Source organism: Hippopotamus amphibius, chromosome 5, assembly GCF_030028045.1.
Source record: "Hippopotamus amphibius kiboko isolate mHipAmp2 chromosome 5, mHipAmp2.hap2, whole genome shotgun sequence".
In the NCBI taxonomy this organism is placed as follows: Eukaryota; Metazoa; Chordata; class Mammalia; order Artiodactyla; family Hippopotamidae; genus Hippopotamus; species Hippopotamus amphibius.
This window is the reverse complement of record NC_080190.1, coordinates 28,020,516-28,031,358: the sequence shown is the minus strand read 5'-3', so window position 1 is coordinate 28,031,358 and position 10,843 is coordinate 28,020,516. Positions and strand designations below refer to the sequence as shown.

At 53.7% G+C, this 10,843-nt stretch overlaps 2 protein-coding genes across 2 annotated transcripts; one reads left to right on the top strand and one right to left on the bottom strand.

Annotated features, from left to right (window-relative positions):
- The first annotated feature begins 1,829 nt into the window (after nucleotides 1-1,829).
- Nucleotides 1,830-4,888, top strand: ELOVL3 (ELOVL fatty acid elongase 3). Its single transcript, XM_057737518.1, has 4 exons — nucleotides 1,830-1,993; nucleotides 2,946-3,077; nucleotides 3,727-3,878; nucleotides 4,137-4,888. The coding sequence occupies exons 1-4, from the start codon at nucleotides 1,893-1,895 to the stop codon at nucleotides 4,562-4,564; spliced, it is 813 nt and encodes a 270-aa protein (XP_057593501.1). The 5' UTR covers nucleotides 1,830-1,892; the 3' UTR covers nucleotides 4,565-4,888.
- A 144-nt stretch (nucleotides 4,889-5,032) lies between these two features.
- Nucleotides 5,033-7,455, bottom strand: PITX3 (paired like homeodomain 3). The gene is made up of 3 exons (XM_057737519.1): nucleotides 7,326-7,455; nucleotides 6,957-7,159; nucleotides 5,033-6,394 (listed from the first exon to the last, which is right to left on the bottom strand). The coding sequence occupies exons 1-3, from the start codon at nucleotides 7,441-7,443 to the stop codon at nucleotides 5,807-5,809; spliced, it is 909 nt and encodes a 302-aa protein (XP_057593502.1). The 5' UTR covers nucleotides 7,444-7,455; the 3' UTR covers nucleotides 5,033-5,806.
- Nucleotides 7,456-10,843: the final 3,388 nt, after the last annotated feature.

Here is a 10,843-nt window from a genome sequence, read left to right as displayed (position 1 = left end):
TTAAAATTTAATTTAATTTTTTTGGCCATACTGTGCAGCATGCAGGATCTTAGTTCCCCGACCAGTGATTGAATGCAGGCCCCCTGCATTGGGAGCATGGAGCTTTAACCACTGGATCGCCAGGGAAGTCCCTAAGTGGTATTATTCTTGCAATGCTCATTCTTTCATTTGTTCATTGATCCATCAAACATGTGCTGATCGCCTTCTGAGTGTCAGGTTATGTGTGAAGCAATCGAGACCCAGTAGGGTTTTAAACAGGAAAGCAGCATGATCCAGTTTACATTTTAGAACCCTCTTTTGGATGAGAGGACAGAAGGTGGTGGTTTTCAAAGTATGATCTGAGACCACATACTGGATCAGAGGCTCTGGGGTTGGGGCTCTGGAATGTTATGATCAGCCAGATTTGGGTATTCTTTTTAGATTCTAATGCAATAGAAAGTGCTGTATTAGAGAAGGAGGTGGTGCAACCAATTATCATGACTAAGGTAGTGGCTGTAGTAACCAGGTGAGAGATGATGAGGTACAGAGACAAAGGGATGCACTTGAGAGTCATTTAGATAGCACTGGGCAGGACTTCCCACTCCACCCTCTGCTCAGACAGTGACTGAGAAGTGGAGCTGGAATTCCTCCCTGGGTCCTCTGGCTGCGGAGCCTGTGGGCACTGCACATAGCCATTTATAGCTGCTTCGTGATTTTAAATATTTTATATTTAATTCTCTTAGCATTTGTTTTGCAAATCTCCATCTTATCTCAAACTGGCTTCAAGCCTTGTATTTCTCCCTCACTTTCATAAAGTCTAGGAGAGAAATAAGAGACATACAAGTAAGGCCTTAAAAGTTTTAAAATATTTATTTCTTTGGGGCTGGGTACACAGGCAGGAAAAAGTAGATTTGATTAGATAAGCACAGACTGTGGAGAACCGCAGGACACTGGGAGATGTACTTCATCTCCTCTTCTATAAACCTCAGGAGGTCTTCAGGAAACCTGAAGACAATAATCTCAGAAGCCCAGAGGGTGACCCCATTTCCTCCCCAGGGTTAGTACTGGGTGTCAGGCTGGAGCAGTTCAGGAATTCAGGAAACTGTAAAGAAACCACAACAGCCTCCACAACCATCTCTCCAAACATCAACATCAACTACCTCGACAATAAAACTAATTACAATTCATCTCCCTCCCACCCACAGCCACAGACCCGAAGGAGGCAGATGCGACTTCAGGAGGGGCTCTTTGCTGCTCCTTCCCCAGCCTGACTCATCCTCATCCCAGGCCTGGTTTTCCCAGGGTCTCAGGGAAGCAGGAAACTGACACCCCTATCTCTGGATGGGGGCACCAGACACTGAGGACACCTCCATTCTCTGCTCACTGCCAGGTAAGTCAGGATTAAAGCAAACTGAGGCCAAGGTTATAGTTGGCAGGGCCAGGTGAAGCCTGGCCTGTCCCGGTAACTGGCAGGACCACAATGGCTAAGCCAAGCAGGTGGGAGTGCAGGTGTTGGGAGAGAAAAAGATGGGAAGGTGGGTGTCGCGAAGGCCTAAGGTAGTGAGAGTCTTCTGGGGGAGGTGCCCTCGAGAATGACCAATCAGAGAGCGGGTTGAAGCCCAGGGGTGGGACAGGGGCGTATCTTGGTCGAGATTGGATAACTGCGGAGCGCAGGGACGGGGCCGCGCGCTGCTGAGGCCCGCAGCTTGGCGATTCCACGTTATATACCGCAGTGGTGGCGGCGGTGGGAGCCGGCTGGACTGCAGCACACGTGCCTGGATCTGACGCTCTTCGTCTTGCCGCGGATTTCCTTGGGTTCTGGGTCTGGTCAGACCTGCTCCAAGGTTCGCTCCATCCTCCGTCCCCTGTGGTCCAGCTCCCCAAGCTCCCGACCTCAGCATCTGCAGAACGAAATGGTCACAGCCATGAATGTGTCAGATGAAATAGAGCAGATGTTCCAGCCCTACAACTTCGAGCTCTTCCAGGACATAAGGCCCTTTTTGGAGGAGTACTGGTGAGACCTGGAGAAGGGGAAGGGCCGTGTCAGGGGCCCAACTCTGATGACTGCTATTTGGTAGGATTGGGGGGGGGGGGGGGGGGGGACGGCGAGAAGGAGAATGCCCACTGTGATTTTGCTAAAGAGCAAAGGTCTCAGCGTCCCCAGTACTGGCTTCACGGACCCGTTGTCCAAGGTGCAGGTAGTGTGGCACCTCAAAGAGGTTAGATCTGGTAGAAAGGAAGGCAGAAATAAGAGGGTGGCGTGAGGCATGTGGGAGGAGACAGAAACCAAGGGGAAAGAGTGTAGTGAGAACTGGTCTCTGAAGAATGGAGTTGATCTGAACTCCTTCTCCCACCCACCTTATAGACGACTCTCCATCCTCTGTGGCCGCATGTGTACGCATGCGTGCATGGTGCTGGCACCCAGGGATAGCCTGCACTTCACAGTTATCATATTGTTCGTCAAATGCTCCATCATCCCTGCTGTGGAGAAGGAGGCAAAGTCTGGATACTCTTCCAGAATTTCCTCGGGCTTTGCCCTAGAGCTCCTCAGAGGTGCTTGTGGGTTGACTTTGTGCTCCAGCCAATTTGACATGACCCAACCAGGCAGAAGCTGTTGCCACATTCTTCTTACACCACAGCCCTGGGTTGCTTCTAGACATGGGCCCGCAGCTGTCACCCACTCCCAACGCCATTGAGAGAGCAATAATCACAGAAACCTTGGACATAGCCCCCGCCCTGTGCTAGGTACTTTATATATATTAACACTGTCAGGAGAAGAGTGTTATTCTCCTCTTGCAAATAAGGAAACTGACGCTCAGAAAACTAAGTAGTTTTTCCAATGCCACACAGCTAGTATGTGGCAGAAGTAGGACTCCAACCCAGAGCACTCACCTGGAGATATGAGTGGGCATTCCTCTAACCAGCACCCACACATAAGCCCATCCCCTCTGCCTTCTGCCTGCCAGGGCAACCTCATTCCCCATAGCTCTGATCTACCTGCTGCTCATCTTTGTGGGGCAGAACTACATGAAGTCACGGAAGGGCTTCAACCTGCAGGGGCCTCTCATCCTTTGGTCCTTCTGCCTTGCAATCTTCAGGTAAGACCCCTCCCCCCAACCTATCTTGTAGATCTCAGACCCTCATTCTATCCCTAAAAGCTTTCTAGAAACCTCAATTGCATCAGCTCCCCAAGTTGCCCCTTAACTCTCCCTATTGCATTCTCTCAGCCCTAAATCCTTGCCCCAGGTTCCACCCTCCTCCCATATTACCCTGTTTTCCTTCTTCTCCAGTCCCCAAACTGGCTGCCTCTGCTCTCTCTCATGAGTCCTCTTGTGCTCATGGAGTCTGGGTACTTCCAACAATTTCTCCAGCATCTAATACTCTCTGCTTCTAACACCCTCTCCCAAGACCTGCCAATAACTTCTGCAGCCCCTTCTTTACACATTCCACCCCCCCCAGACTCCTTCAATCACCCCCATCTTGCCACCCATCTCCTCCCAGGCTCCTACCCAACCCATGAGCCCTATTCCCTAACTGAACTTTCAATCCCAACCTCCTGGTCCTTCCCAGCCCTCATGTCTTCTAGATTATTGGTTGGCTCTACCAGGTTGGCCACAGCATCTCAGAAGCTGTGACCCATCCCCTTTGGAAGGGTGGGGAGGTGGTGGAACTTGGCCAGGCCAAGGGTGAAGGGTGGATTTATGCCTGGGAATGACCCTTATACCCTTTTCCTCTGTCCCATTTCAGTATCCTCGGGGCAGTGAGGACGTGGGGCTATATGGGGACCGTGCTACTTATGGGGAGCCTAAAGCAATCTGTATGCTTCTCCATCTTCGTCGACAGTCCCATAATCAAATTCTGGTCCTGCCTCTTTGTTCTCAGCAAGATCATTGAACTTGGTGAGTGGCGAAGCTTTGTTTCTCTGGTGTCCAGTCAACTGCATCCCTCCTCAGCACCCCCCCCCCTTGCCCATTACATGGAAAGTCCCTTCCCCACCTCTGGGTCCTAACAACACCTCTCACCCAAGCCCCTCTTCAGATTCTCTGCCGCAAAGACCCCTCTTCCTGCCCTGAAAATCCCCCATGTGCCCCCATGTCCAGTGAAGAGGGTGGTCCCAACAGTGGGTGGTATGCCAGCTATGACTCCCCATCTCCCAGGAGACACGGCCTTCATCATCCTGCGTAAGCGGCCACTCATCTTTATGCACTGGTACCACCACAGCACAGTGCTAGTGTACACAAGCTTTGGATACAAGAACAAGGTGGCTGCAGGCGGCTGGTTCATGACCACGAACTACGGTGTACATGCCATCATGTACACCTACTACACTCTGAAGGCTGCCAAAGTGAAGCCCCCCAGGTGGTTTCCCGTGCTCATCACCAGCCTGCAGATCCTGCAGATGTGTATTGGAGCCACTGTCGGTATCCTGACTTACATCTGGAGACAGGAACAGGGATGCCACACCACAAAGGAACAAGTCTTCTGGTCCTTCATCTTGTATACAACCTATTTCCTCCTCTTTGCCCAGTTCTTCCACCAAAACTATATGATTCCCAAGGTCAAAGCCAAGATCAAGAGCCAGTGAAGGGTTGGATAAAAAGAGCTCTCTCCTCCCCAGGATACTGAGGGGCTGAGCTTAGGTTTGGGAGAATGATTAGGATGCCTTTTCTGCATGGTTTCCCCACGGGATGTGTACCCCAAAGGTGGCAGGAGTTATGACAGTCAAGAAGTGTCACCCCTGGGATGGGGGTGTGACCTAGTACTTTGATGCTTCTGTTTTTAATGTGAAGGCCAAGCAGGCCCTGGGATGGGGGTGGGACTGAGGAGGCTCCCCAGAGCTGAGTGATTTATATTTCCAAAAATCTTTCTTCTTCTTGCTCTATATTTTAAATTAAAGATTTCAACAAGGTTTGGGGGCGTTGGGGATTTGGAGGAAGAAGGGGACTGCTGTGATGGAGGAGGGCTGCTGGCAGTGGGATGATCAGCAGGTGAGAAGCTTTAAGAGGGTGTGTGGAAGGATGAGTCACACACAGACACTCAATAAGAATCCTAGGCCTGGTAGGCACTTAATAAATGTCTGTTACAGACCAGAATTTTATTGCTGTTAGAGGCCCAAGCCCCTCATAGGAACAAGGAGAAACAGGTGCAGAAAGGTGGAGTAACTTCTGCAAAGTCATAGTCTTCCTAGGTTGCAGAATCGACACCTTCAAGTAAGCATTCGCCATCGGACCTTCTAGTTATCCTCCATGAGACCACGAGGTGGCGCTGCAGTACCAGCTTTGTCCAAGTCATACGTACCTACACACGCATGCACGCATGCGTGCCCGCTCAACTCCAGGAATCCCCAGGCTTCCCCATCTTGGTGTTGGGGGGCTGAGGGCGACGGAAGCACTAGAAGCCTGGACCCTCACCTCTTTCCTATACACCCAGCTCTCCTTTAGACATGGGGAGGGATGAGGGGAGAGGGCTCAACCGCAACTCTGAATCATCAGGCCTTTGACAGTCCGCGCACGTTTATTTCATTTATCTTTGAAAACCGGGGAGGGGAGTCTGGAGAAGGCGGGGCGGACCAAGGGTGAGTTGGCCCCCGGGGAACTGGTCCCTGTTCCTGGCCTTAGTCCCAGGGGCGCGGACTAAGGGCCCAGTCCACCCCTCAGGCCTGGGAGGGGGAAGGCTCTCTCCTGAGCCGGCCGCCTCTCTAACCCCGACTTGCCCCGGCACCCCTCTCAGATCCCGGGGAGGGCTCAAGCCAGTCAAGACGACCCCAGTCCGTCGAGGCCGTGAATTCTCGCCCCCGCTCTCAGGGATGATCGACGGGCGGGGCCGTTCATACAGGCCGTTCCACTGCGTACTGGCACGGACTGAGGTTGGCGGCCGGGGGCGGCCCGGGAACGGCGGGGTAGCTGAAAGAGGCGTGCTGTTTGGCCTTGAGCCTCAAGCTGGCCAGACTCGAGTTACACGGGTCCCGATATACGTAGGGGGAGGAGGCGGCTGCAGCTGCGGCTGCTGCGGCCGAGGCGTAAGGGCAGGACACTGCCCCGGAGGACACCGCGGCCGGAGCCAGCCCCGGGGGGCCCCCGCCTAGGCCCTGCAGGGCCCCGGGCCCTGGCACAGCGCCCGGGGCCGTCGCGGCCGAGGGCACCATGGAGGCGGCGATGGAGCTGGGTGGTGAGAAGACGGGCTGCGAAGCCAGAGGCCCCACGTTGACCGAGTTGAAGGCGAACGGGAAGGTCTTGGCGGCGAGCGGCGGGCCCAGCGCCTTGGGTGCCCAATTGCCGTACGAGTAGCCGGGGTACACCTCCTCGTAGGGCGGCACCAGCCCCCCGAGCGGCGCCGCGAAGCCGCCCTTGCACAGCTCCGCCTGCTGGCTGCGCTCGCGCTTTCGCCACTTGGCGCGCCGGTTCTTGAACCACACCTGCGGGCGTCGAGAAAGGCGGTCAGGGCCCGGCCCCAGCAGGCGGCTGGCGGGTGGGTCGCCCAGGCGGGGGACCAAGCGGGGTCCGGGGCCCGGCGGAGCATAAACGAGATGAGGTGGTGGAGCATAACCACTCCATAAACGGGAATGGGGTGGTGGAGCCGCCGGACGCGGTGAGGGAGGAGCGCACCGAGTCGGCGGGCTGAGAAAGAAGCAGGGGGCCGCAGGACTGAGTCGGGGGCGACAGGGTTTGGGGCGTGGGGGGTGGGCAGAGGATGGGGTCTAGGAGAGGTAAAGAGGAGAACAAGAGACAGTGCCAGGGGAGAAGGAGCGCGCCGTCTGGGGTGAAAGGGTGGAGTAAGCGCAGATTGGAGGCTGGTGGAAACAAGGCCGTAGGGGCAGTGGGCCGGGGCGGGGGACGTCGGATGTTGGGTCTGAGGATGGAGCAGGTAGCGCAGAACTATGAGCTGCTGGTTTTGAAGGTACTTGCTGAGCGGCCGGCGAGAGGGAGGCGCCGGGTGGAGTGAGGGTGGCGGCTCGGGGTCGGGGGTGGGGGGCATACCCGCACGCGAGCCTCGGTGAGGTTGGTCCACACGGCGATCTCTTCGCGCGTACTCATGTCGGGGTAGCGGTTCCTCTGGAAGGTAGCCTCCAGCTCCTGCAGCTGCTGGCTGGTGAAGTGCGTGCGCTGCCGCCGCTGCTTCTTCTTCAACGATCCGTCTTCAGGGGAGCCGCCGGGCAGCGAAACCGAGGCCTTCTCCGAGTCTGGGGGCCGGGGTGGTGGCGGTCACAGGGTGTCCTTGCCTGCGCGGATTCCCGGGCTCGGGGACTTCCTCGGCGGGACCCCTCCCACCTGGGCTTCCACTCCTGGGTCCCACCCTTGTTAGGGATGGAGCTATTATCTCCCCCACCCAGAAGGAGGAGCGCTCACCACTGTGCTCTTGGCCCTTGCAGCCGTGTTCCGGGAGTGGGGGGTGGGGGGTGCCTGCATCTGACAGCGAGAGGGCCGGGCTCCGGGCCTCTGCCTCGCTGAGCAGGCCGAACTCCATGGGGGGAGAACTCTGGAGGGAAGAGAAGACACAGACCAGGTTAATGGGAATAAAACCTCCAGGTTATCCGCTTCCCAGTAGCGTTTCCCCACTAGTTCTCTGTCCCCTTTCTCTGCCACCGACACAAAGCTACCCCTCTGTGGGGTGCCCTAGGATAGAATGGGGGAAACAGCAGCCTAAGGAGGGGGAGAGAGGTGTATGTTCAGAGGTTTTATACACAGTTATACATACTAGACTTTGATTTGTTCAGTGTTGGGCACCTAGAACCCTGCCTGGTGCACAGTTGGTGTTCAATAGGTATTTACTGAATTAATGAAAACCACTCATCTCTACACGGCATACCATGTACCACATCCTCAAAAATTCAATTCCCTCTCACATGAATGCCCAATATCCCCACCAACTCAAACATGCCTCTCAGCCAGACACACCTGAGACACAGCCCAAACCTGTGTTATTCGTGGGACCCGTTTGATTTTGAACCAGGCCTGATATTTCTCCCATAAGGAGAATCACTGCTATCATTTATGAGTATTTACTATGTGCCTTCACCTCATTATCTCTCCCCTCACAAGAATGCATCACAATTAGGTATGATCACCCTTTTTCAGGTGAGGAAACTGAGACTTGAAGTAATGATTAAGGTCACAGAGCTTGTAGGTAGTGGAACTGGGATCTGAACCAGGTCTGGGAGATTCCTAAACTATGCTTTGCTTTTTCACTCTGTGTTCTTTGGGGCCCTCCTCACAAACCCCCTCAGGGACTGGAACTTAGGGCCAACCTCAGGGATAGAAATCTAGCCTGATCTTAGTCGGGTCTGCTTCAACTAGAGCAGCCCTGCATTTGTCTGTTTTGTTTATGCTTTCTGAAGAGATTTCACTTGACGAAGGGGTTCCAGGATCAAAAACAAGTTTTAAAATCACTGTCTGCTTCTATATCTGCCCAGATACACACTGCATCCTATCAGTCACTACTCTGAAGCATGGCCTCTTGCAGACCAACCCCAGGCTGTGGATGTGGGCTTCTTAAAACCCCCTTCCAGGACTTCCCTGGTGCTCAAGTGGTTAAGACTCTGCACTCCCAATGCAGGAGACCCAATGTGCCACAACTAAGATCCGGCACAGCCAAATAAATAATTATTAAAAGCAAACTAACAAACAAAACCTCCTTCCTACCCTTACCCCCTATGCCAAACCTTACCTGACATTGCCCAGGAGCCTGCCTGACTATCCCTCCAAGTTTCCCCTGCAGATCCCCTTTCTTGCTGGCTCTCCCAGGCCCCCTCTGGTGGGAGGAAGGGAAAGGGGCGCTAGTGGGGCTCAAGACTCCAGATGCCTCTTGGTCAGAGGAGAACCAAAGGAGGCTAGGGACAGAGGAACAGGTGAAGAGCTGGGGTAGGAGGGGTCCATCTGCCTCCCCATTAACAGGGACTTAATGCAGGCTGTGCAAGGTGGCATTAATGTGGAGGATTAGCCTAGATTGAGACGTGTGTCCCTTGGCTGCTCTGAATTTATTAGGAGCCTTTCTCAGGGAGGCGCAGATGGGCAGCAGCCTGTATTTGTACATGGTAATGCCCCCTTCAACCAGCTCAGAGATGACAGCTGCCCCACCTCCACCTCTCAAGATAGATTGAGGATGGGACTGAGGTTAAGGCAGAAGGTTGAGAAACAGTCTCTGTTCTTTCCAGAGGCAGAGAGGACTAGACCTTGGACCCTTTCCTAGGGTTGGAGAAGCAGGGCTGAATGGAACCCCGGGAAGGAAGGAGAGAAATCAGGCTAGGGGTGGGGGTGCTCGGCTTCCCTCCCCTTCCAGGTCTGAGGCCAGGAGCCAGAGGCTTAGGGCTGGCCCAATGATGCTCTGATAGAAGGGAGAGGCCCTTGGGAGGGCCCTGGGGCAGCCTTGACTAGTAGCTCTCCCCAAGTAGCTGGGGAGGCTTAGAACTGAGAGGTGGAAAAAAGGGTGCTCTGAAGTCTTCTCTTCATACCTAGGATGCCCTCAAAATTGCAAACCACGCCCCTGACTTCTCCAGAGATCCACAGGGGCAACACAGAGTTGCAAAAAGAACAATTGGATTTGCCTGTAGGGAAATTCAAATCCCACCACTGCCATTCATCCTCCCAGTCTGCTTTGGCGCCAGACTTCCCATTTTCCAAACTCCCCTTCCCCAGCATTCCATACCTGTGTCTTGTTTTCACCCTTTATTTCAGCAGAGGGAGGCAGGGTGAGGAGAGAGAAGGGCCAGAATAAAAGACGAGGCTGAGAAAGCAGAGTTCAGGCTGTGTGTTTCCAAAGACAGACAGACACACATGCAGACACACACGGGCCCCCACTCAGACAAAATAAGCACTTGGACTTGGAGCTAGAGGCATACAAACACACACTCTCCCACACATGCGCTCCCACATTCAGGCAGACAGACACACACCGTCACACAGTCTCCTCTCTCTGTGACAGGGACAGCTGCCTTGGCTGTTTTGGAGCTAGCCATTATCCTCCTCCCCGCCCCCCCCAACTCCTGGCCTCTTTGAACCTCAGTTCTCAGTCCCAGGAACTAAGGACTCTGTGGGGGAGGAGAAAGCCAAAGGAGCCAGGGGAGTGGTCTACACCCAGTGGCTGCTGGAGAGAGCCTGTTTGGCTGAGTGGGGAGAAGGTGTGAGAATGCTGAAAGAAGACGATGGCGTAGTGGTGAGGGGCAGAAACTGATGAGGCCCCTCCTGGGAGAGTAATCTGACACACCCCCAAAGAAACTAGGTTTGGAGTCAAAAGATCTGGGTTCATGTCCTGGCTCCCCAACTTACTAGCTGTGTGTCCTTGGCAAATTAAGTCTCTGGGCATATTTTTTCATCTTTAAAAGTGAGATTATAATCCCTTCCCTACCTACCTTCAGTATTGTTACAAGGTTAAAATAAAACAAAACGTTTAAAAATGGGTAGGGATCAAACTCTATCCAAGTTTGTTTTTTTTTTTTTTCTTTTTTTTTTTTCCCTCTCATTCATTGAAATGATTTTTGTTTGGCACCTTCTATGAGCTGGGCATTGAGTAAGGCACTCAGGATAGGGTGGTAAATAAGGTTTCATTCTTGTCTCTGCCATTGTTTGAGTGGTTCACCTCCAGAGATCCTGTGTCTCCCAGTGAAAAATTGCTCTGGTGAATAAAGGTGAGTTTGCTGCATTTTACAGAGGGATGCAAGTGTGCGTTGTGAGCACTCTGTCCTAAACATAAAGGAGGGCCTAGTCAATAAAGAAACAGCCAAATAGGCAGAGTAGCCCAAGCTGGGAGCCGCTTTGGGGACCAGGGACTGGTGGTAGAGGAAAGAATGAAGGCTTCAGGCTCTTGACTGGGTTAGTAATAGCAGAAAGAGGGGATGCAGCTGAGGAGGGCCCTGCCTGTGAAGCTGAAA

Excerpts from the sequence above, each read along its gene's own strand:
- ELOVL3 (XM_057737518.1), top strand. The coding sequence starts at position 1,893 with ATGGTCACAGCCATGAATGTGTCAGATGAAATAGAGCAGATGTTCCAG. Across the intron at positions 3,078-3,726 it reads TTCTGCCTTGCAATCTTCAG|TATCCTCGGGGCAGTGAGGA; the intron begins GTAAGACCCCTC and ends GTCCCATTTCAG. Across the intron at positions 3,879-4,136 it reads CAGCAAGATCATTGAACTTG|GAGACACGGCCTTCATCATC; the intron begins GTGAGTGGCGAA and ends CCCATCTCCCAG.
- PITX3 (XM_057737519.1), bottom strand. The coding sequence starts at position 7,443 with ATGGAGTTCGGCCTGCTCAGCGAGGCAGAGGCCCGGAGCCCGGCCCTC. Across the intron at positions 7,160-7,325 it reads CAAGGGCCAAGAGCACAGTG|ACTCGGAGAAGGCCTCGGTT; the intron begins GTGAGCGCTCCT and ends CCCGGCCCCCAG. Across the intron at positions 6,395-6,956 it reads TCACCGAGGCTCGCGTGCGG|GTGTGGTTCAAGAACCGGCG; the intron begins GTATGCCCCCCA and ends CGACGCCCGCAG.